At 44.1% G+C, this 26,655-nt stretch overlaps 1 protein-coding gene across 9 annotated transcripts in view; it reads left to right on the top strand.

Moving 5' to 3' along the window:
* Positions 1-26,655, top strand: part of YTHDC2 (YTH N6-methyladenosine RNA binding protein C2) — a 1,208,271-nt gene that overhangs the window by 250,941 nt on the left and 930,675 nt on the right. For all 9 annotated transcript variants that reach the window (XM_086961045.1, XM_086961046.1, XM_086961047.1 and 6 more), the window contains one exon: positions 16,173-16,339. In XM_086961045.1, the coding sequence (XP_086817171.1) occupies positions 16,173-16,339 (167 nt within the window). The remainder of the gene's footprint in view (positions 1-16,172; positions 16,340-26,655) is intronic.

Raw genomic sequence — 26,655 nt, 5'->3', positions numbered from 1 at the left:
AGTACATGTTCTACCTAAGGAAAAACATTGTTTTCTTTTCATATTAAAGTGAAAAGTGCAACCGGTATAGTTTAGGAATAGTAATACTTTTATCCTAGAACTATAAACTGTGATAAGAAAAAGAAAAAACAGGGAAGGGAGTGAAGTTTATTTAAATCAAATGACGGACTAAATTAAAACACTGTGAGTGATTAGGACGGGGGACGGTCATACCAATAGGAGCTAAATTTGTAATATTATAAAGTTTGTGGGGTCAGAGTAAACAGAAGACCTTCAACATGATAGACAGGAAGTTTACAGAAAATGATAAAGGTCTTCCGTAGTATTTAATCCGTTTGGTACCTTAGTGTCTAGCTCAAGGATCATTCTAGACTCCAATTGCCGGAGCAATTTGTCCCTGTCACCTCCCCTTCTGGGTCTTGGAACTGAGGTCAGGACAAAGTAGCTAAGACACTGCAAATCATTTGCATGTACACTTTTAAAGTGTCTTGCCACGGGATATGAACTGTCGTTATTTACGATTGCACGTAAATGCTGCAATATTCTGGCATGCACCGGAAGCCTGGTACTACCCACGTATCTCAGGCCACAGGTACATGCCAGAACATAAACAGCATACTCTGTTTTGCAACCGTAGTTCCCTCTGATTGGCAATGGAACAGGGGTGAATGGAGTAGTGTAAGTCTGGGTGTTAACCCCAAACTTGCATGCCCTGCAACTGGTACACTTGTAAAACCCCAATTTAGGTGGAAGACAGGATTTCTTTTTTGTTAGCTCTGGAAATGGGTTAGACACATGCGTACGTAAGGAGGGTCCCCTCCGAAACGTAATATTGGGAGAGTCCGGCAGTTGTGGTGATAAAACTGCATCCGTCAAAAGTATCGGCCAGCTTTTTGTGAGAATTGATCTAATCTTTCTCTCCTGCTGGCTAAATGCAGTTATGAACCTAATGGAAGATTCAGCCGAATCTTCCTTGCCTTCTGATGGTGAGTTCACTGGTTTAAATAGTGACTCCCTCTCTCTTTGGTTCATTTTGTCTACCGCTCTCTTTAAAATAGTGTCCTTGTATCCCCTGGCTCTGAATCTGACCAATGCCTCTAAGATACACACTGACAGCTCTTCCTCGCTACTGCAGATTCTTTTTAAACGCAGTAATTCCCCGTACGGAATGTTGTCTATGACATGACGGGGATGGGCACTTGAGGCATGGAGGGTTGTGTTCCCTGATGTGTCCTTTCTGTGTAGGGTGGTTGCGATTTTTCCTGCTTTATGAAAGACCTTTACATCTAAAAAATTCACAGATTCCTTGCTAATGTGATGAGTGAATTTAAGATTTTCCTGGTTATTATTCAATCTACAGATGAATTCTTTCACACTCGCTTCATCTCCCTTCCAGATTAAAAACACATCGTCTATAAAACGAACCCACATCCCTACATGTTTTGAGAACATAGCATGGTGTTCTCCCATGAGGACCCACTTCTCCCACCAGCCAACGTGCAAGCACGCATAGCTGGGGGAAAAGCAGGCCCCCATGGCCACACCTCTCTTTTGCACAAAGATCTCTCTACCAAACATAAAATAGTTATTATAAAGACTCCATGTTACAAATTCGATTATCATCTTGTTATGGTTGTAACATTCCACTGGCCTGGTACTTAAAAAATACTCCAGAGCTTTGAGTCCTGTTTGGTGGTCTATACTGGTATAAAGTCCTTCAATATCTAAAGTTACCAGCAAGCTGTCTTGTGTCCAAGCCATGTCCTTTAGTTTTTGTAAGAAATGCCCTGTGTCCCTTATGTATGTTGGTAGACCTGAAACAAGGGACTGTAGAAAATAGTCAGTATATTGGGCCAAATGTTCCGCTACACTGTCTATGGCCGATATTATTGGCCGACCTGGGACTGGTATTTTACCTTTGTGGACCTTAGGTATTAAGTAAAACCTAGGCATCACCGGCTCTTCGACATTGAGAAATTTGTATTCCTCTAAAGAGATCTGTCCTTCTCTTTTGTATTTATAAAGAAGTTTTTGCAGTTTCTCTTTTGCTTGGTCATACCTTTTCAAATTTGTCTTTTGATAGCATACTTCATCCGACAGTTGTCGATTGGCTTCCTCAATATATTGGGTTTGGGGCCAGATGACGATATTACCCCCCTTATCGGATGTAAGACAATAATTTGATGGTCATTTCTTAGTTTGGTAATCAGTGCCCAGTATTGTTTTTCCTTAGATTCCTTGGTTCTTTTACGGTGTTTCACCTGGTGGTAAAGTTTTTTCAGATCTGCCGTTACTACTTCATGAAAAGAGTCAATCGCATCTTTTGGCATAGTTGAATAAAATTTGAGGCGGGTTTAAATGGGCTCGCCCCTGCTCCCATTTGGTGTATTTCCGCTTCCCTCAATTCTTGCTGGGTTGAGGGACTGGCATCATTATCGCTGGTGGAGTCCCCTAATTGTTGTAGGGTAAGAAGTCCTCTAACATCACGGGCTTCTAATCCTGCTAAAGGGGCACTTGTTTTTGTAGTTCCAGTCTCTTGTAATCCTTCCTTTATGTTAAAGAATTTCCGCAGTTTAAGTTTGCGGATGTATCGGAACACATCCACTCGGGTTGAAGTGTAATTGAAATCTGTTATGGGGCAGTATGAAAGACCCAAGCTCAAGAGTTGTTGTTCCGCTGTTGTTAATACTACCGTTGAGAAATTAATTATAGTATTATCATTTGTTTTATTCACTTCTTGTTGCGCCAGTACTGCTTTTTCTTTTTGTTGTTGTTTTGATTTCCACTTTTTCCGGCGCTCTTTGCGGCGTCTGTTGATCCTTGCCATTTTTGTGGCTGAGCTTGTTGGCGGGGGCGTAAACTTTGGAGGCGCGCGTTGACTAAAAAATCAACCTCCTCTCCAACATCCAAGGCTAATTGTGGTATTTGTGCGCCTGCTCCCCCTTGAAGGTCATCGTCTGAATAGACACTGCTGTTGCTACTATTGCTCCCACTGTCAGATTCCACATCATTATTTTCTGTCACTGGCACATGTATTCCAGTATTGGGTCCTGCACTTGACATGACTGTGGTGGTTGTGATGTTTTTCAAGGCTGATTTTTGATTTATCCGTATATCTACATATATGCAGCATAAACTCCTTCCGAACAAAAGAGTATAGAGACCAAAGGGGAGACATTTGGAGGCTTTATTGAAGAGTGTGGCGGATGCATTTCTGGCTGTTTTCATGCCTTCGTCAGCGCCCAAAGCCTCCATAGGTGAAGTATCACTGTGCTCAAAGTCCCGCCTCTCTTTAAACTCGATGTGACGAGTCCGCACCTCCCCCAGAGGAGCTTTTAGCAGCACACCTATGTGGTATCCCGTGCATCTGGAGAAACTACAGGTCCCAGAGTCCCTTGTAAGCGGACCATGGGGATTGGTACTGGGGGGATGGAGTGAAAAATAAAACTATGTGCGTGATTGCGGGAGTAAAGCAAAATGAGTCCACAAAACAGAACAAAATGCGATGCTCTGTTTTTCAGCTTCATAGTCCGCAACAAAACCTCCTCTGCTCCCCTAGTACGCCTCAGCCTCCGATTTCAGGTGTCCATGAGGCAGGGGCTGCTAAGACAATGCCTGCAGCCCACAAAGAGGTTGGGTTAACCTCGCCACTGCCGGCTTTCTTCCTGGGCTCCGAGGCGGGTAAAGGACCATCCAAACAACTTTGGTACAACGTAGAACTGAAACAGTCCAAGCCTGTGACGTCCGAACCCAAGGTGTGGCGGGGTACTCTGTAATGGCGTCTCAAGCTGATGCGTAGATATGTGCAGCATAATATATATATATATCTTCATACTACTATTATAATGAGAGAGCCCAAACCTTTGAGGCGGGTAAGCTCAAGAAGTATTGAATTGTATTGTATATTGGATTTATATAGCGCTTATCACCCAGGGGTCTCTAAGCGCTTGCCTTGGGAACCCGTCCTGGCTTTTCCCTGTGAGATAGCTCCTACAGGGCATCCTCAAGGTGAAAGCCAGGCATCCCGCCGCGGGGGCCGTTGTGGAGATTAAGCAAGCTTAATGCCCAGAGTTGCAGAGTGTGAACCCATGATTAGGTCAGGCACCGAAGCGAGAATTATCGAGTCCGTGGACATTTGAGCTCAAGACCCTGCCGCATCGGGAATTGAACCCTGGTCCCGGGTCTGACCTCTGCTTCAGGGTCTGCCTGCTCTAACCAGTGAGCCACACTTCTCCACAGTAAGTACAGTATTAATCACAACACCCAATACAGCATTGGAAAGTACAGTTGCAGCAGATGGACATAGGCTATACAAGTGGCCACCATATACATTAGAAAGGTAAAAGAACCTTAGGGGTAAATTAGTCCCTTGTGGGTGTGGGCGTTGTGCTGTCAGCGATGGGCGCGGTAAACAAACCTTCACAGGACTCCCTTGTGGGCGTGGGCGTTGGGAGAGGGGCGTGGACAAACAGCAAACACCAATAGGCACAGCATTCACGGGGCGCGTGGTGTGCCATTCCCCGTCATTACTGGTAAAAGTGAAAATGGCATTGTAAACAAAAACCTTCACATTACTCCGTTGTAGGCCTGGCCGTTGTCAGTGGTGCGTGGCAAAACCTGAATGGGCGCCACATTCACGGGGCGCACCTTGTGGACATTGTCAGAGGGTCGTGGCCAAACACCAATGGGCAAGGCTTTACGGGCCGCGGCATTGCTACGGTGCTCACGCGGGTGCTCAAGCCACTCCGCCTGTCAGCGGGGATCTCAAAGCTTTGCATACTGCTCCGGTGCTCAGGCGGGGGCTCAAGCCACTCGCACTAACAGCGGGGACCACAAGCTTCTCTTATTGCACGCGCAGGCCTCGCAAGCACGCTGTCACGCAATGCAGTCTCAGCGTACACAGATTTACAACAGGCAGCCTTCTCATTTACCACTGCCAAAATAGCTGTGGCTCTCAAGCAGAGATTAAGGCCAATCAACGTACCAGCGAACATTACAAAGCTTTCACAAAATAACACACACGCGCAGGCCTTGCAAGCACGCTGTGACGCACTGCAGTGTCAGCGTACACACATTTACAACAGCCACACAATGTCGGACAGAACGCTCTTAGGGATTCTATTAGCAACTTACTACACAGCACCCACAAGATGCAAACGTTACCGCTAAGGAGGCACATATCATGAACGCTCTTCCTAACAGTGCATGCACAATCGCACAGCCTACTTTGCACACATTCTATTTCTGCCCCGGACAACGTCAGGACGGGCTGCTAATATATATATATATATATATATATATATATATGTTTGTTTATTTTCTGGGTTCAGGTCTCACCTCAAAGCGTTTCAGCCCACTACAGGCCTTGATCACATGACCATGGATACGCGTCACTGCCGTGCTTTTAAAGTGATAAGTGCTCATAAAATGAAAAACACATGTGCAAACATAGCTATAGACATAGAAGACATATTTACATTCATGATGTCTTTTTTAAGGACATTGCAGATAATGCCTCCATCATATACTGTTGTTGCATAGAATTTTATCAAATGCTGAAGAAAAGACAATATTATATAAGACCTCAAAATAAGGAATATATATAGATATATAGAAACGTCCAGTGCCTAACGATTAAAATACAAATATCTTTTAAAAGTTAGTTATTTGGAGAACACATCTCAAGGAAAATCTCATCATGTTAAAACCAAACATAACGTTATTTACAAAACACTAAAATAACGAACCCAGACGTTGCTGTGTTAATATACAGACTGTTCTATCCTTTTTGATATCTGTGTGGCATTAATGGTGCAATTATTCATAGGTATCAAGGACCCCCTGAGAATTAGATACATTAATTCCTAGGTCGGGGATAAAGCAACACATGAAATTTAACAACCTAGGCAATTAATTCCTAATGATCATAAAGTAAGTGGCATAAGAGAGGAATTCTATAACCAAAGGTTCAATAGCTAGGGTTTTTTTAACACAGTAAATAAAAAAACAATAATAAAAACTGGTTCTCAAATACAATTAATAAATTCACATCAGTAATAATTAAATCAGCATTACAAAATATAATAAACAAAAGTACATATTAAAATGTAAAAAAAGTGGCAAAAAATAATTATCGAGGTGCGTTTTGGCGGCCAGCGCCTTCTTCTGGAGTAGCCACGTACTACCTACGAAGAAAAATAATAACATAAAATAGATACTATTTTACAGAATTGTTGATTACAATATTAACATGTTCTAGCTAAGACAGAACCACATAGGATGGCGTCACTTTTTCTGTGACCAACATCATACTAACAACCTCTCTTTATGTCTCGGATAAAACAACTGTATGTGATAGCCAAAAACAGTTCCTAGTGATCAGTGTAGCATACTTATTTCATTGCTCATTAACCTTAAGAATATTAGTACTTTTGAAAATTGTCAGATAAAGGATGTGATGTCCAACACTATGTCCATTAGTTATTTAAGTAGATATGTTATGTACATTCTAATCGCTAAAAACCCATTTACGTAGGGTCTCACTTCATTACTTGATGCATAAATTCATGTTGATCTTATATACTTACTGCTCCAATAGTTTGTCAAATTTAAAACTGTTGGAATACCGTAGTCTGTGAATCAGGGATGATTAACTACAAAGAAATATAACAAAAGGAATAGATGTAACGCACTTTTATGTCCTATTTATGCAAACCGGCTCATTTAATGGACTCGGGCTCGCTTAGTACAAAGTGAAAAATGAAAAACTTACAATTCTAAATGATCTAGATATATGATGGTTCCAGATTAATCAAAATCTTATTGTAATATACTCCCATAGGCCAATCTTTGCGGCGGAAGGTATTGATTTTTGATGACACGTCTTTTCATGAAAGAGATCTATAAAATAAGATAATCTTTATCAGCGACAACGGAGACATTTTTCTCCTTTTTTTCATTCCAAATTTATAAACACAGTTGAGCCACTGCCATAGCCTTCCACGGTTTGGATAGTTTTAATATACTGAGTATTTGCTTTACAGAAAGATGTCAAAGGCGAGTTTGCCTGTATTTAGCTCTCTTGATATATATTATATTACAGCGTGTAATAGCTCAAATGACATGCAACAACTTTTCATTAATGGCGATGTATTACCTATTTTCAGAATAACGCCTGCTTACTGCTATGATTGTTTCCTAACAGGATGTTCCAAAACAGAATGGATATTGTGTATCACCGATCGAAAAACGAACGTGCTAATCTGTAAGGATACAATCAAGGAAGACCTTTGTAGATTTATCCAAAATTAATTGATTTTTAGCATAGCCGTTTCGTGAATTTACATAATTACCTTCATATTCAGTGAAGACTATTTTGCCTTGTAGTAACGATGTAAACTTTGGCCCAATAAGAAATAAAAGACGTGCGGATCTGTAAGGCATAATTATAAAAAGTATAGTCAAATATTGGGATTAGGTTGCGTCTTCTAAAAAATGGGATTCGTAACCCAGAGAAATTACCTGGATTTTCAATAAGAAACGTATTGCCTCCTGGTCGCAAAGTGGGCAGATGATAGACTAATAAAAAACAACACATATATCTCGAATTAGCCGGGACTTAATACCTCCTTTACAGTTAAAATGCATTTTAGCGACTACCCAACTAACAGAGAGTGTTTGCTATTTACCTGCGTAATGACTAATCAAAGAATAAGAGCGGGCAAACACCTCCGAATGTGAGGTTTAAAGTCGAAGCACCCGCTGAAAAAATAACGATAAAACAAAATATAAGACTTTAATGCCTATAGCGGTTAGTGCATTAAACGCAGGGATATCCAAAAGCGGCAGACACTCACCGTTCGTTTCGACACAGTGTTGCAGACCAGGGGTGAGACACGACTTGCTACTTGGTTTAGAGAAATACATAAACAAACGAGTTCTTCTTGCGTACGCTATTTAAACGGTCAGGCAAGTGTGTGTTACACCTGATTCCTGCTCAAACGATGCCGATAGATATAGAAGGCCGGAAATGTAAAAAATGCAGAGCGGATTAAAAATTTAAGCCGCACTCAATCCAAAAATACGGTAAAAAAATAGAAAATAACTACAAAGAAATGTTATTTAACATTGGATTTTAAATATCTCCAATGTCGAAGTTTAAAAATGATCCGAATGTACCTTCCAATTACAAGGATAGACACAAAAGACAGACTATGTAGTCCATAATATTTTGAACGAAGGTGTTTCGCGCTAGAGATGGCTAATTAAATTGTAAATCTCGATCTATAATTTAAGGACTGACTGCCATCGAAGGATGTATTATATTGCAGCAAAAATTGTTCACTTCGAAGTAAGATGTCACACTCAAAGATGATCTAATATCCAGATATTTACGTTTAATCCTTAATGGAAATAGAAAGTAGACTATGATGTTCTTATTCTACAATATTCATATATATAATATTTCTAATTTATGGCGAATAAGTAAATACCCACTTCCACCATTTACTGTCTCAAACTCATACTTAAGATAGCAATCAAGCTCTTATAAAACAAATCGAAGTTCCCCCAGCTAAGTTAGGTGATCTCTCATCTCATCATAATAATACAGATTGGCTAACTAGTGTCCTATTTTGCACACATTACAGAATTCCTCTCTTATGTCACTTACTTTATGATCATTAGGAATTAGTTACCTAGGTTGTTAAATTTCATGTATTAATGGTGCAATTTCCATATTCTGAAGTATTGAGTTCTCATCTTTAGCAAATAGAGTGCTGGTGTAATAGTGTGTGTGCAAAAAAAGCTAAATAAAGTGCTGATAGAATATCATACGTAATAAATATGTAATGCTAGATAGCAACTCAACATACCATGTGGGAAATAGACAACCCTACCAAAATGGTACGTATATAGTAAAGCAGGATCTAGAGCCCTAAATCACTGCAGTGTACCAAGCTAATTGATTATTGCAATCAGGGTGTAAATACCCGTATGCGCCTGGAGCAATTAATTGTACATGGGTTGGGAGCACATCAAGAAATTATTTGTATACATGGATCCAATAAATACTTAAATAACTGAATAAATAGAGACAATGAATAAATAATTAAATACCCAAACACCCAAATATTTAAATATTTAAATACTTAAATATGTACGCATGTGCACAGATCCACAAATTGTAATATCATAAATAAATAGATATACAATAGTGTGTATAAAAAAGATATATATAATATTATTAATCATAATAAATACTCATATAAAGATAGGTATTAAAACATGCGTACCCTTAACTTATTCATGTTTGCTAAAAGATGCTTGTAAAAAATGTAATAATGGATAGTCCATAGTATAAAAAAATACTGAAAGGAATGGACACGGAGATATTGTGCACGATTTGTAAGCACTACGAATAACTAGATTCCATGTGTGCGGGACTACATCCCGCACACATGGAGGTCCTCCGTGATGTTAAGGCCCCCAGGGTGCTTAGAATCTAGTTCTAATATGTATTTAGTTTCTAGTTTCCGTAATTTGAATTCACAGTCCCCTCCTCTCCTGCTTGCTGGTACAGAATCAGTTACATAGTGCCGTAGATGTTGTTCATTCGCATCATGTTTGTCCCGGAAATGGCAGGCCACAGGATAAGTATTACCCTCGTTCGTTATAGCCCACATATGTTGCAGTATCCGCTTATGAACAGATAGTTTTGTACTGCCAACATACTGGACATTGCAAAGACAAAACAGTATCTACACAGCATATTCAGTTTTACAGGTGAGGAGTTTAGAGATGGTGTGTTGTCTAGAGCTAAATGGTGTTGTGTAGGTTAAGGTGTTAACCCCTAGCTGCCAGGCCTTGTAGGGAGGTGGATATCTGACTATGGTTACCCCAAACTTTTTGCCTGGTGTTTAGCTGGTTTTTAACATAGTTGGCCTGGGATCCTGCTATTCAGGGCCCCAGGCTAATTGCTCTCTCCTTAAAATGGACTCCATGTACCTTAGGTGCATACACAATTGGAACTGGTTCACCTTATTGGCCCCTGTAACAGTGTACCCTAGGTACCCAGGGCATAGGTGCATCCAAGGCCTACCAGGGGCTGCAGCATGTATTGTGCCACCCCTGGCCTGGCCTCCATATTTGACACAACTGGCTGATCACTCAGCTGGGGTAAGTTGGTGTAATCACCTCTTGCTTAGATATAGTATCCCTATATCTACCCTTAAACTGGACACATATGTTCCTATCAGCCACTCCTATGGAAGGCCTCATCAATCCTGGAGGCAGAGTACTTGGAAATATGTGAGATGGTGCTCTAGCATGAGCTGAGCCCGTCTGCAGCTGTCGGGAACCACTCCCTAAGCTGTTCCGGGATATTGCCATACCATATACTCTTAAGTGCATTATAATCCTCGCGGTTAAATGCTATCTTTGGTTTGGCTTTATCAAAACATGTCGAGTAAGGTGTCATATGAATTGGAATACTATCCCCTCGACAGTTCTGTCGACGGGGATAGCATTCCACCCTTCTAGAGGGACACGACATGTGTGTAGCCTTAACCCCGGTTAAAGTTAACCAGAGCCTCAGCATCACAAAATGGATGCTGCCACCACAGACACGAGTCTGACCTCCTGCTGCTGGGAGTCCTTCCAGCGAGGGAGGCTTGGACAAAGGGTTTCCTGCCTTGGGAGGTGCGAGCACCACCCCAGACAGGGTTTTGTGTATTGGGTAGGACAGGGCTGAATAGATTGAGACATGCCCGGGGCACACAAGGTGTCCCCGTGCATAAGCCAGTCCAAACCGGTCCTGGGACTTTCCAGACCCAGGCCTGGCGAGGAGCTGGACAAAGGAAAGGGGGTGTAACCGCCCCCCTTCCTGGTTCCTCCCAGAGGAGGGACCTAGTAGGTGATCCACCCCTCAGATTGGGAATAAGAGTGGGAGCAGTGCCATTGCACAGCAGATCATCCTGAATCAACTTGAAATAAAGAAGAAGACTGGACTTCGACATTCTGCTGCACAGAAGACTGAAGAGAATCTCCCTTGTGGCCTAGGAGTGGCCACCCTGTGAAAGCAGGCACCAACCAGCAACTCGACGTCTGCTTTGCTGCCGCCTCCCGCCGGAGCCCGAGCCCAGAGCCTGACAAGACCCAGACTCCCAGACCTCTCACAGCCCGATCCACAGTCCCTGCAAAGAAGGGACCCGTGGAGGCACTGAGTGACGTGGGACCGGACCTCTTGGAAGACACTCGAAAAGCTGACTGCGCAGCAACCGAGGCATCCTCGACGTTGTGCTTTGGGGACTGAGAACCCCCACCACCGAGCAGCCCTTGCACCGAAGATCAGCCCCCCAGCATCTCCACGATCTGCGTGGGGCCCTTTTGCATTGTGCCACTCGACGCGCCATCCCGGCCACTAGCCACGTGGTCAGCGGCCATCTTGGCGACGAAACCGACGAACTACACTGCGGGTCTGGTTGCTCCAGACTTGCCCTAGCTCCTGCAGAAAGGAGTCCCCGCTCTGACCTTGCTGGTCCGAGTGGTAAGCATTTTTCGATTCCTGCGTGGCTTGCATTAGCCAAGGCCTGTTTGTTCCGATCAGGTCGCCGACACCGCCAACAGCGAGAAGCCTGCGTGGGACAGCTCGTGACCGACTCCTGGACGTCCTCGACCCCCGGTGTCCACGTGGCTGCAGAGAGAAGCTACACCTCAACGCCTGTTTGCACCCGACATCGCCTGGTTCCAATCTGGTTCCATGGGAGTCACAGGCTAGTGACTTTGAACATTGTCCCCTCTGCTTTCAGGTCTTCACATCATCAGATCCACCCTTGGATCCACCGGAACTCTTCACATCGAGCCGCCTGCAGCATCTTCAGCTCCAAGCACCATCGACCAGTGTGACGAAACCCGACACTACTTCGACCCTGTGCACCCGCTTCCTGTGGGTGAGGTACCTCAGCTCCGCCGGTGTTCCTACACTGGTACACACCTCAAGGGCCTGTGTCTTAAGTTTCAGCGTTCTAGGTCACTCGGAAGGTTCCGAACTATCTAACTTTGTACTTTTTACGCACCATAGACTTTACATTGGTTAGTGCGTGCACTTTAAACACTGCACCCGAGTCCCGCGGGCCTTTCCCGACTTAGTCACTGCTAGTCTCGAATAGCTCCAGCGATTCCCAAGGCCCTAGGCCTGTTTCCGTTCTGATTGGTATCTCTTATACCACTTTCTTAGTATATGGTTTAGGTGGCCCCTAGGGCTCATCCATATTGTGCAACTTTTGTGTATTTTAAACTGTCTTGTGATTTAACGCTTGTGCTTCTGTGCTCATAAAGAGTCCAGGGGATTTTATAGTTAATAAATCAATATATATTTTCAATATATATCTGTGTGGTGTCCTTTCATTTGGTATTCAAGGGGGTTGTGTATGGTAATACAGCTTGCTTCACATGCCTTTCAGAGTTTAGCCTAAGACTGCTTTGTCCACGTTACCACTAGGATAACTGGTCTACAAGGTTGAATTACAACCAATCATCATAAGGGTTGCTTGGCATGGTACAAATTGATCACTAGAATTAGTGAGCATTATATACCAGGCCAACTTCTCACATTGGTGAGCAGCGGATTGGGATCTGAGCTTGCTGTTGTTTTACCATTACAATCTTTGAGATTATCATTTGAAAGATCATACAGGTACCTGCTAGGTACATATAAAACAAGACTAGTATACTTAAGTTCTACTGAACTTAGTTGTTGTAGAGCAAAGGGAGTAGCACACCCTGACTACAACTACTAGATAGGTTTAGTAGGTAAACACCAGTGTAGGTAGATTGCAACACATCCACCCACACTAGAGCAATGTCTGGAGCAGAGGGTTCCACTGGGAACATCCCTGTTGAGAGTGACCCTCCAAGGGCACCATCCAAATTTGCTATTTTTTCCTTTAAGGAATTAAGACAGCTTTGTGTCTTAAGGGGTCTGAGGACAGGGCCTTCCCCTACCACAGACCACCTTAGAGAGATCTTGGATCAGTCTGAGACTCTAAAGACCTCTAAGGCAGACCCCACAGGGGATGCTGAAGGAGGCCATCCTTCAGAGGATGACACTGTAGACACCCCTGTCCCTATCATCCTGGTAGATGAGGAAGCCCCCATCACTGGAGCTCCTCGGGTAGACCCAGAGGAGGAAGAGGAAGAAGAGACAGAAGAGGGGAGCAGTGAGTCAGATGATGACAGAAATAGTCAGGTGCTGGTCAGTAGACTGAACCAGGCTAACTTAAGCCTATTTGGGACTGAATCTGGTAACAACCCATTCAGACCCCCAGGTGGACTTAACCAGAAGCCTAGGAGGAGAAGGACTCACTCAGGTGACTCTAACAACTCCCATGCTTCTAGAGGTTCTCTTGGTCACTCCAGAAGGGAGATGACTAGCCCTCAGAGAAGGGAACATGAGGCCAAAATGAGAGAGGCTGAATTGAGGATCCAGAGACAAGAATTAGAAGTTGCCCTGGCCCAAGAGAAACTTGCTAGAGCAAGACAGCCTAGAGAGAGTGGATTAGGATCCACTGGTGGCAGCACTATCCAGAAGGATAAAGACAGGTCCTTTGATACAAGAAACCTGAGTAAGATTGTGCCCCCCTACAAAGCTGGGGATATCCTCAAATGGATGACTGCACTTGAGAGAGCCTGCATGGTACAGCAGATCCCTCAGGAGCAGTTGGCAGCAATCTTGTGGCTCTCCTTTGAAGGTAGAGGCCGAGACAGACTCCTCACAGTTAGTGATGGGGATTCTAGAAACTACCTGGTCCCGAAGAGTGCTCTGATTGATGGGTTGGGCTTAACCACTGAACAGTACAGGTTAATGTTCAGAGACACCCAGAAGACACCGACTCAGGACTGGTCTGAATTTGTTGAATGTGCCACTAAGGCTCTGGAAGGCTGGTTGCTGGGAAGTAAGGTTACTGACTATACAGGATTGTATAATTTAATTATGAGAGAGCAAATCTTAAGTAATTGTCAAAATCAGCTTCTACATCAGCACCTGGTTGACTCTGATCTGACCTCCCCACAAGAATTGGGTAGGAGGGCAGACAAATGGGTCAGAACCAGGATCAGGCCTAAGAACCAGGGTGGTGACCAAAAGAAAGAGACTACCAAGCCTCAAGAGAAGGGTGGGGATAAAAGTAAGGAAAAGACTTCCCCAGGGCCCCAAAACTCCAAGAATGGGGGTGGGTCCCAAGACACTTCTACAACCCAGAAAAAGCCTTATTGTCATACCTGTAAACAGGTGGGGCATTACAAAACAGATAGATGTTGTCCCAAGAATGGCAATGAAGAGAATATACCTCAAAGGTAAGGCTCCAACACCTCCTGTCACTGTTAGCAGTGGTCCCCCAGGTGGTGGGAGCACCCCCAAGAATTTGGGTGGGTTTACTTTTGGAGGACAGGTGGACTCTGGCCTATCCAGGTCCCCTAACTCAGATACTCTTGTCTATGAGACTGGCATGGGGTTTGCCAATTTCACTGCTTGCCCAAACACCTTGAGCAAGTATAGACAGGAGCCCCTCATCAATGGCTTGAAAGTTGAGGCCTTCAGAGACACAGGGGCTAGCATCACCATGGTGGCTGAATGTCTAGTCCCCTCAAGGCAACTTTTACCTGATGCCAAATATCAGGTGACAAACATTGATGGCATAGAAACCAATCATCCCATGGCAGTAGTCAATCTTAGCTGGGGAGGTGTCACTGGCCCAAAGAGAGTGGCAGTGTCAGCAAACTTGCCTGTAGATTGCCTACTGGGTAATGATTTGGAAATCTCAGCCTGGGCTGAGGTTGAACAGCAAACCCATTCTAGAATGGTAAATCTCCATGGAAAGGCTAGTGGGGCTGTGATGGCTACATCCCCAATCCAAGATGTCCAAGAATTTCCAAATCTTTGAGCTTGGTGGGCTCTCAGATCCCCTGGGACTGATTGGTGTAGTGTGTTGAAGGGTGGGTTCTAACTTGGTAGACCTTCATACCCTTGTGGAGGTGAAATCTGTGGAGGTGGAGGAGAATCAGTTGATGTGCCTGGCAGGTGCTCTACTAAACTTAAAATCCATTGCATCTTCTTTGAGGCCTCTACCGAACTTAAAATCCATTGCCTCTACTAGGAGGATTCCTACATTAAAATTGAGGCCCTGTCACACTCCTAAACCAAAATTGACACTTTTGTAAATTGGATAGCCTCCTGTCCCCTTTACTAGTTTTGCCTCCTTCATTCATAAAAATTTAATCACTACAGATGCTGCTAGGTATCCCACTGATCCTGTCCTCCCTAAAATCTGGAAGACCCAATGGCTATTTTGTTTAATACATATATGTAATCTAATGGGCTTTGTACGCATCCGTAATTGTCCCAAAGAGCCAGTCCCTCACACCATTCGTTTTTTTTTTTTTAACCTAGAACCTTTTCTAGCATTTTATAGGCTTTCAGATTTTCTGGTGTGTCAGATTGGGAGGTCTGCTAAGTGATCTGTAAGTTAAGTACTGGCCGCTTTTGACCAGTGCTGTAGAGTGGCAGGTCCTGGATAGCCGATTATTCAAGCCACCTGGAAGCTACAAACCTGGTTTTGTGTTCAGGCGTGGTGGGGAGGAGTGTAGGGGTGGCTTATGTTCTCTTTCCACTTTTCTCCTCATTTGACTAATGGAAGGGATTCCTGCTTTGGGCTCATAATCATGCTGCAATGTCAGAGCTATATTTCTTTTTAGGAGGACACAGTTTGCAAGTTGGTGTCTCCCCTTTATAGCTGGATTCACTCGCTTCCTCATATGTGTGCAGGGAAGATTTTGTGGCCACCACATCGCAGCTATTACAGTATCCCCTCTTTCTGTAATTGCCACTACAACATTCTTGGTGCTTCTTGGCGATGTTACTGGAGGCCTGGGGGCAGTAATGGAAACTTTCGCAGCTGCCATAGCATGGTGAAGTATGGGGTTAATTACAAGCACAGCAGTGGAGCATGCTAGAAGTTGCTGGATACTAAACCGCTTCATTGTATCCATAGCACACTGGTTGTTTACATTAACACAGCATTGCAGTTGCATTTTGCAAGAATCTATACTAAAATAGTTTTGCTCTTTTCTCTTGTCAAAGTGATCCTAGTAATATTTCCTGACTTCTGTTTTTCCAGATCCCTCAGTTTCTTCTAGATGACAGCTACAAAAATGGCATTCCATGTCGCATATTTTGCACTCAACCAAGGCGTTTAGCAGCAATTGCTGTGGCTGAACGAGTAGCTGCCGAAAGAGGAGAAAAGATTGGTCAGACAATTGGTTACCAAATACGACTGGAAAGCAGGTTTGATTGCCTTGTTATCTTTAGTTGTAAGACACTTTCTTGCTATTTTGTCAATGGAAGGCTGCAGAACACATCTTGTCCAGAACGTATTACACCAGTATATTAGTTGTGGCAAATTAAGTTATCTTGTATCAGTCTCATTTTTATTTCCCATAATGTTTGTGTGGAATTAATTCATGTTTGAGGCAGTGTTTCACAAGAGTTACAACATGTTGCTATTATTTTTACATCTACCTCGTACTTCACTTTTTGGTTTGCTTCACCAGGAGCAGCAAATGGAGGTTGGCTACTTAAGCTGCCCAGTGCATTATTGCAGGCCAATTACTCCAGTGATTCCCTACCTTTTTGCCCTAGATGAATTGTTTAACTTCTACCTGTGAAAACGTGTGCAGGCTAAATTATTGCACACACTAAACACCACTTGTAAGATAGATCTAGAAAATATATTTTTTATTTCTTTGAGTACTGTTGACCCTACATTTCATATTCATATGGATCAAGCCAAGAACTCTATCATTTTCATAGTTTTCCCTCGTTATCCTTTTTTTAAATTTATTGAGATATTATAGTGCAATTGAGTAATAGTCATATACATTTAAACATTCATTATACCATCTAAAATACAAATATCATTATACATATTAAATAATAAAAAAATTAATCAATAGTATATACACAGTCAAACCTCAGGCTTTTGTAAACGCAGACACAGAGTGGGGCAGTTGGGGCCATTGGGCCTTGATAGATGGAAAACTTAAAATTAGCGTTTTGAATCCCTCCATTTTTTAAGCGGTGACCAGATATTTCTGCCCATCTCCTGAGATTTTTTGCCCTGAAGTTCGTATAGACACGCCTCTATATTATGCATTCCCAATAGTCTGGCAAGCCACATCTGGAAGGTGGGGGCAGTGTTATCCTTCCATCCTGCAGAAACAGCTACTGCGATAAAAAACAAAGCTTCAGCATCTCTCCCCACCTTCAGCTTATCATCCATCCCTAATAACACCAAAAAAGGGGATAGATTGATTTCCTGATCCAGCAGCCCCTCCAAAAAGACCGTTATCTCCCCGCGGATTGGGACAAGTTTTACACAATGAAAAAACATATGTAATAAATCAGCAGGGCCAATATTGCACCTAGGGCATCTATCGTCTTCCCTGACCCCCCCAATCAAACAGCTTCGCAGGAGTATAATAGAGATTGAACAGTGTCTTGTAATGTTGGGCCCTCAGGTTTGAAGACCGAAATACTTTCTTATTTAAGAGTAGGGCAAGATCCAGGGCTGCATCGGGATCCTCCAGCTTTTGCGCCAGTGTACTTTCGGTTTTCTCCAGGTCGTCTTGGAGACCCGTTTGCAGAAAATTATACGCTATTCTTATCTTCTTGCCCCTTTTATTAAATGCTCACTCATTGGATTAGCTATAGGGAGAGGGATCCTTGGTCTAACGGCCAGGAGTGTTTGAACAATTTGACCATATAAAAACCAGTGAATTTGGGGAATACCATATTTATGCTGTATTGTTTCAAACCCGAGGATATTATCCCCTACCATAATATCCCCCAGGCTCCTCACCCCATGCTCCTTCCAGAGCTGGCAATTTCTACTCTGGCCTAGGTGGGGAAAAAGACTAGAATTCCAAAGATTGATGTTACCCGTAATCTTTGGGATATTTAGAAATTTCCTGACGGCCTTCCTTGTCCCCCAAACCACTTCCATGATCTTATATCGGGCCCTCTTATAGTATATGTGGTCTACTTCACTCATCAAAACACCTAGAGCCTTTCTCTCCAGTAAGAGCTCAAAGATAGTTGGAGGGATCTGAATGTCGCCCTGCTCTTACCCTGGGATTGGATAAGGCTGAAACAGTATATTCATTTGTGCCAGGAGGCATACCCAATGATATAGCTTAAGGTTCGGATTATACAGACCTCCTCTTGCCAATGGTAGTGACATACGGTTTACAGAACGTCTGAACTTACCATACTGCCATATAAACCTTATGAACACCGATTCCAGTTTTCTCATGACACCTTCTTCAAACATCAATGGAATGGCCCGAAACAGATATAACACTTTGGGGAACATAGTCATTTTTAAAACATTTACCATTCCAATCAGAGTGAGGTGTAGCACGTCAATTCTTTTCAATTCAGCTTCAATAGATGTAACTAGGGGTAGATAATTATCTGCAATAATCTTATCAACATTAGCATCCACTCTCACCCCCAGATATACGGCTGCATCCACAAACCTTTCGTCTACCTCCGTAATGTTTTTGGTACATATTATTTGGGTTTTCCCCTCATTTAACCGATACCCTGACTGACTCCCAAAGTCCTTGGCCAGTTGGGCCAAAATCGGCATAGCCTGGTGGGGATCCGTAGTTGTTACTGCCAGATCGTCGGCATAGGCTAGCAGTTTAGTGGCGAAGCCGTTGAGCACCACTGGACTGATTAGTGGACAAGATAGGATCTTCTGTATCAGAGGGTCAATGTAAAGGGAAAAAAGGATCGGGGAGCAGGGACAACCTTGTCGCGTCCCCCTCTTAATTAGTATTTTATGGGAGTAATCGCCCATTACTAGAACCCGGGCCACTGGGTTCCCATACATTGCCTTTATAGCCCTCATGGTTTTACTTCCGAAACCTCTGCCAGCCAAAATACACCACAGGAACTCCCAGACCATGCGGTCGAAAGCTTTCTCCGCGTCGAGGAGGATCATGGCCATCTCCCCCCCCCCCCACCCCTACCCCCCCCCCCCCCCCACCAACCCAAGAGGCATCATGGGCATCAAACCGCACGATGGCCCGTCTAGTATGGTCCGTTGTGCCTCTGCCTGGCACGAACCCATGCTGCCACGGGGAAACAAGACGTCCGATGATCCTACCCAATCTCTTAGCCCAGATCTTGGAATATAGTTTTGTGTCTGCGTTGATAAGCGAGATTGGGCGACACGACCCTGGAATCTCCTTGGGTTTCCCTTTCTTGTGAAATATAATGATGTTAGTTTCTTTCCAAGAATCTGGGATTAAGCATGAGCACAATATACCATTAAACAGGTCCAGCAAAATTGGGGCAATCTCAGTTTCTAAGCATTTGTAGACCTCAAGGGGGATTCCGTCAGGGCCTGCGGCCTTGCCGGCTGCCAGCTCCTGTAAGGCTGTTATAATCTCACTCAGGGTCATTTCTCTGTCCAGTTCCTCTCTAGTCTGATCGTCTAACATCGGACCTACATCCCCGCAATCCAGGTTCTGACCATTAATACCGCCCTCCTCGTCATACAGTTTTTGGTAAAAGTTTTAAAGACTCTTAATATTTCCTTAGGTTCAGTGTATTCATTTCCATCTTCCTGTATACTAAAGATTATATTCTTAGTCCTATCCTGTCTTATCCGAAGTGCCACTGCCCTCCCTGCCTGTTCCCCTGTTTCATAACGCTTTGCCCTAGAAGACTGATATTGACTAGTTTCCTTCTGCGTTACAATTCTATGGAGTTCTTCCTTAAATGCTGGTAAGTCTGCTTTGGCTCTCCTGGTCATCCACCCCTTGGCCGATGTCCTTGATGTGCTGCTCTTTGGCCGCCGCTAGGTCGCCCATAAGACTCTCAATCTCGCTCCTATCCTCCCTCCTTAGCCTTGCTGAGCAGCTTATGGATTCCCCCCTCAGGGAGGCCTTATATGCTTCCCATACTCCGTTGCTTGACGTACTGTACAGATTTGCGTCATAATATTCTTTAGACCACTTTCTGATCTGTTCCACAAATCTATTATCGGCTAGTAGTCTCCTTTTAAAGGTCCAGCTCATGTACCTCCTCTCAAACTTGGCTGCTTCACAAACCAAAATAAACGGGTTATGATCTGAAATTGATTTAGGAAGTTTCTTAATGCAGACCTTATTTAACTCCGAAGAGGAGATCAGAAAATAGTCTAGTTTAGTATGTTTCTGAAAAGGGCTAGAGAAGTACGTGAACCCCGGGTTTAGTGGCTCCTTATCCCTCCAAACATCCTTCAGCCCATGAGAGCATCCAGAGCCCTGAATACTCTCGGTTTCCATCCCGAGTATGCACCCTGTTTGTTTCAATCTACTGAGATATTTAGATCCCCACACACTATCATGGGGGTGGGCCAGCTGGCTAGCTCTCCTTCTAAAAAATCGAATATCTCAGGGTCGTCCTGATTCAACCCATAAACTATACATATTGTGTAGCCTAAATCAAGCTCGACTACCACCCATCTCCCTGAGCAATCAGCTTTAATTTGTTTAGTACCCCTAAAGAGGACCTTGCTAAGATAGCAACTCCCCTAACTGAAGAAGTTTGGGAAGAGCAAGCCAGCAACTCGAAAACCTCTGATATTCATCAGGTTCCTTTTTGTCCAAGGAAGATGAGTCTCCTGGAGACAAAGTACATCAATATTATTAAATTTGACGAAGTGTGGCAATCGTTGGTGCGTCATCCAGTCGTTCAGCCCCCCCACATTAACTGTACAAATTTTAATGTTTGACATATTCCTGAGTTGTTAATTCCTGAAAAAACGCTAGCCTGATCTTGACTAAGCATTTCCCTGAATCCAACAAAAAGCAACAAATATACTCAAAGCACCAAATGATCTCATTTTTTTTTAGTTTTCTCCCCATGCCTCCCACCCCCACCCCCTTCCAGACCCCAACCCCCCTCCCCTCCCCTGTACCCTCTCTCGTGAAGCGCTCAGACCTAGTCTGTGCACGTGATGATCACAGTCGAAGCAGTGAAGAAATGTAAAAGAAAACCAAAACCTTTAAACTCATTACCCCTAAAACTTTCTAACTATATCCGTAGCCATCCGATCCTCCAATCCCTTGATATATCATTTGCTAATCCCAAACCACAAAAAACAGAAAAGACAAGCATTATGACTAAGTCCCATGAGAGTCGATGTACTCTTTTGCTTTGATTTCGGATGCAAAGTACAATGTCCTCCCTTCATTTATTATTTTTAGTTGGGCCGGATTGATCAGGTATGCCTGGAGCTTTTTCTCCTGAAATGGTCTGATCAGTTGCCTTAGTCTCCAATGTCTTTCAACGGTCGCATGACAGAAATCCGGGCGAACAAAGAAAGCAGCCCCTTCAATAATCCTCTTTGCGTCCGGTCTCGCCTTTTCTGCAATCGCCTGCCTCAGCACAAAGTTACCCAGAAAGATTAGTATTGCCCTGGGTTTATCCCCTTCCTTTGCGTTCTTGTGCATCCTGAAAGGGGTATGATGCGCCCGCTGGATTTCCGCGGACCAGTTCAAGCTGGAGAGTTCAGGAAACGCTTTCTCAAAGAGTTTGATGGTATAGGCTCTCATGTCTGGCCCTTCTGCTCCCTCCGGAATACCCAAAATGCTAAGATTATTCCGTCTGAGCGGATTCTCCATATCTTCCAGTTTCCACTGGATGTCCTCTACTTGGGAGCTTTGAGCATCAACCTTACTTGTTGCTGCTGCTGCCTCTGTTTCCGTTGAGACGATTCTTTCCTCAAGGTTTGACACCCGGTCCCCATGACTTGTACAGGCTTTTGCCAGCTTTCTTACTACGCCCTGCATCTTCCTGATGGCGGCTTGGGATTTACGGTAGTCCTGGCGGGTTTCCTCCCTATGTGCGATGATTTCTTGATGTATTACCTCCAGAAGTGACATTTGAGCGGATTCGCCACACAGGCTGCCCTGCAGTGGCATTGCCGATGAATGGTCCCAGCTGACCTCCCGTTGGGGAGGCTCTTGCCCTTTTAATCTAGCTGGGGGTTTGATGCTGTCGAGGGGGGCTCATGCTCGGGGTCGCTTTCAGAATCCAGGTTGCTATACTCCAGGTAGGAGCTATGATCCACCTCTTCATCATCAGACCATTCGCCCCCTTCTGAGACTGAAAAGAAGCATTCGCTCGGGACCTTCTCATTATCTTTCCCTTTGCCGGCTTCCAGGGGGGCTTCATTGTTGTTGACCAGATCAATGCACAAACCGCCTGCATTAATCGCTGCTGGGTCTGCCCTGATTATAATGCCTGATTCAGCAGTTATTACAGCTTCTTGTTTCCCACCAGCAAGCTCTGACTGTCCATGCTGCTTTTGGCTGGTATCAGCCACTTCGGTAATTGTGGGGGCATTTACATTTGCATTTGCGGCTGGCTTTTCTATGTTCGCTGTATCCGGAGCTCACGAGGTACTTAACGTGGTTACCCGCAGTAGGGGGGCGGCTGCTGAGATTCCCGCTTCTATGGTCTGAGCGGTAGGGGTTTCCGCCTCCAAGCCAGCTATAGAGACCTTCTCCTGCCCCTCTTTCCCTTCTGCCTCTTTAACCTGGCCTCCCTCCTCTGGGCGAGTAACCCCCTTGGCCTCCTTCTCCTTACCACCTTTGGTAAATATGTCCACTATTGGAGCGGTAGCCAGTCTAGTCCTGACAGCTACTTGCTGCTTTTTTGCTGGGGGCGACTGGATTTTTTGTCGATTCTCCAATTCCTCTGCCGCAATTTCTGCCCATGCTTTCTTTTTGTTAGCTGCCGCCTTCGCTCCTGTATTCGTTTTTGGAGCCATTGCCCCTCTTCGCCTCTCTCTTCTATTATGCCACCATGTTTGGGAGCCACGTTCCTTACAGCCTTCTGTGAGCTCCTCGAGCTCCGCACAGCGCTCCGCTCTGCTCCGCGGACTAACTTTGTTGTTCCGCCCCTCTGCTCTCACACGGGTTCGGCAGCCCGGCGTTAGAGCAGCTACGGCTAGCGTCAGACCTCGCAACAACCGCCCAGAAGACCCGCGGCAGGTAAGGGGAGAAATAGTCTTCTTACGAAAAAAGCCGGTTCCATTGTCTGCCGGTAACTTTTCCGAATAAGGATCGGGTATCTAAGATGTATGCCACGATCATTGAGTCTTCGTCCTGAGCTTCACTGCTCTGCTGTATTCAGCCACAGCTACACGGCCACCATCTTGCTTCACAACTAGAGGATTCTACCTCGTTATCCTATTCTCATGTGTGTCAGTTCTGAGTTATTATGGCTGACCAATAGAGGATTGGTAAACAATTGGTCTTGCAGCAAATGTAGGTTTGTACATTTCCTTGGTGACTCCTGACAGTGACTGACATTGCTCTATCGTCATGCCTGAATAAAGAACAAGCACATTCTCAGACAATCTGGTATCGGAGTGGTTGGAAAACGTTTAGAAACAAGGAGAATTCTGGAATGCAGCCAACAGGTGAAATGATTTTTTAGAACTGGACCTGCAGATATGTAACTTCCCAGTAGAGAATTTGCCACACTTTTCTTTTTCTTGGTGGCGCACAGTTTACCTCTCTATGACTACCGGTGAAGCTACTCCATAACTAGAGGAAATGTATATAGAAGCAAGGGGTCTCCCATACTACCTTAAAGAAATCAGTGACTAGAGGGAGGTACCTAATGTTCCAGAGAGTTGACGAGAGGCAACACTTCATTCTCATTAATGTTTATGGGCCAGACATTAAAACCGTTCAATTCTACACTGATCTGTTCATGATACCACAGTACTTAGAGCATTGCTCCACCATTTGGTGGTGTGGCTTTTACATGATTCTGGAAACTGAACTAGACATGCCTGGGACATCACTTTTTGTGTTATCAATCTCAGCAAAGATATATTAATTAATTAATCCGGGCTTTGCTGTTCCAACTTCAGAACGAGGCCACACTTAGTATGACTGTTGAGCTAAATTGTACCCAAACAATACTGGGCAACAAAATAGTTATTTCTTTAAAATATGTTTGAATGGGCTTTACTGAGCTTGAAGCAGGTCTGTAAACAGAATCCCGGTTAATTAATAAACAATGTTCTTGCATTGGTTAAGGCACGTGGATTTATGTTGTCACAGTGTATTTACCATTATAAAAGCATATATATGGGGCCTCATTTTTCCAAACCCCCTTTTACTCTGGGAGGTGAAACCCCGTGCAACAATTCAATAGCATGCAGTCAAACAATAACAGTTTTTAACTCTTCATGCTCATTTCCAACATCATCCCAAGTGGTATCAAGTGGGTAAGCATGTGCAAAGCCTTTATTACTGCAAGGATGTTGAATAATATGTTGCCCGAATATCAATTTACCTTGACAAAACAAAGACGAGTCATTTGACAGTTGGTGTAATTAAACACTGCGGCCATGAGTACTGCTTGCAGAAACGGGTCTGAGGACTGACTCAAAGTACAAACGTTTTGAGCGCCTTTATATGCATTTCTTGGAGAATCATTAAACAATTCACAGATCCCCGTTTAGGGAGAAGAATGGTGGCCCTGTCATGGTCTGCCTATTGAGCCACTGAGCACCGCACAGACGTCTCTTTATCACTCCCGGACACACGCGTATCAGCACCGATCGTAATTGCCGATTCAAGACAATCGAGCCACCCCAATCCTCTGCCCCTGAAGCCATTGCGCTGAATTGCTCACAAGCTTCCACCCCAGCCCGGCCATCACTCCTTTCCACTTTGGAATACCGCAGTGCCTTGAAGTTCACCTTCGTAATTATCTCGGACACGGAGGCCATTGTGTTCGACTCCACGGTGCTGTTCTCGTGCAAATTCATACCTCGTGCCACACTAACTATGTTGTACAGGTTGCTTGTCCTTCAGGCATTTATCTGCTTCTGTCCTGATGATGATCCCATTATCCTTGTCAAACGGATCGAAATGACGTTGACTTCTTTGACACAGTGCACACAGCCTTATTTATATGTTTTTTTAAAAACATATTTTATTGATGTTTTGCAAAGCATGTCATATATCCTTTCTTGTTTGAGTGCAAATAACCAGTTTACATTATCCATCCTATAATGTTTCAACGTACAATATTCTCTTTTCCGAGTTACAATGATATCAGTTGTGCAAATCAAAATCTTTATACGCCATTCTGCGGCACATTAAGGAACATCCGTGCATTCAGGTTGTATCTGTACATATTATCTTTATTATCTATAAAACCTTGCCCAACTCCCCCCCACCCTTCAATTCCCGGTCTCAGTCTATCTGCAATATATATACATAAACCAGTCCTGGTAGTACATACTCGTAAACCATGCACATATGGTTACACAATTACGCAATTTTTCCTGTTATGCAATACATGTAAGGTTTGGGCAACCTTCGCTGTGACAGTGTACCATGTATTAACCTTCTTGATCTGTATGCAATGATCTCAACTCTTCTAACATAACTTCCCAGTCCAGTGCGATTGGCTTTGTACGCAGCCCTCGTATCTCTTCCCTGCGCAGTGCAGCACCTTCTGCGCCACTCCATCGCATCATCTCTGTGTACCAGGTATGTATGTCAGGGGGTTTACGTGAACTCCATCACATCGTAATGGTTCTGATAGCCAGTATTGACGCAAGGTCTATAAACCGGTATTGCACTTTATGCTTAGATAAATGAACATGAAGCCCTAAAATACATTATTCTACTGTAGTATTGAAGACATGATGTGCGACCGTCCCGGTTATTCTTCTAACTGCATCTCAGTATCCCTGTATCTTCGGGCATTCCCATAACATATGCAGGCCCTTCTAACATGCATCTCGGGCATGGGTGCTGTGTTTGGGGAAACATTTTGTCTAGCCTACCCGGAGTCAGGTATGCGCGATGTAGGACCATCGTCTGAATAAATTTGAACTTCGCATTCCTCGAGACTTTCCTGGGGTGTTCAATCACTGCTGACCATTCCTTGTCAGTCAGGTCTCTACCTATATCCTCCACCCATATAGCCTTCAGAGCGTCTAATGATACTCTCGTGTGCGAGCTAATACCAGCATATAATCTGATCAAGTGACGTCCCCCGCCCATGTAATGTACCATTTGGACCAGTTTGTTTTCGGGAGGTGCTCTCCTCTGTGGTGCCCAGTGTGTCTTTACGTATCTAATTAATGCGGCATGTGTGATATATAATCGTGCTGGAGCTCCCGTTTCATTTGTAAAGGTATCATGGTCAAGCAGCGTCTCTTCACCAAATAAACCCGTCACTGTGCTAACACCCACTTTGTCCAGGGGGCCAGTTTGCGTTTGGTGAGTCTACCGCTCGCCAAAGGGATACCCAACAGTGATATGTTGCCCGTGTATGCAGACGGTGTGTTCGTATACTGTAGTGCCGCTTTCCAGCGCTTCAGTGCTATGTATAATAAGGGGGGTAGATCATTCGGGATTCTAGTTCCCGGCAGCATCAAGACGTGTAATGCCCCATTGTCAATGTCCGTGTAGTATATTTCCTGCAAATTACGTCCCGCCATCCAATAGGACAACCTTTGCAATTGGCAGGCATAATAATATGCCCGGAAATCCGGTACGCCCAGA

This window comes from Lissotriton vulgaris, chromosome 3_1 (genome assembly GCF_964263255.1).
Source record: "Lissotriton vulgaris chromosome 3_1, aLisVul1.2, whole genome shotgun sequence".
In the NCBI taxonomy this organism is placed as follows: Eukaryota; Metazoa; Chordata; class Amphibia; order Caudata; family Salamandridae; genus Lissotriton; species Lissotriton vulgaris.
Note: the sequence above shows the minus strand (reverse complement) of the source record. Positions and strands in the feature narration are given on the sequence as shown.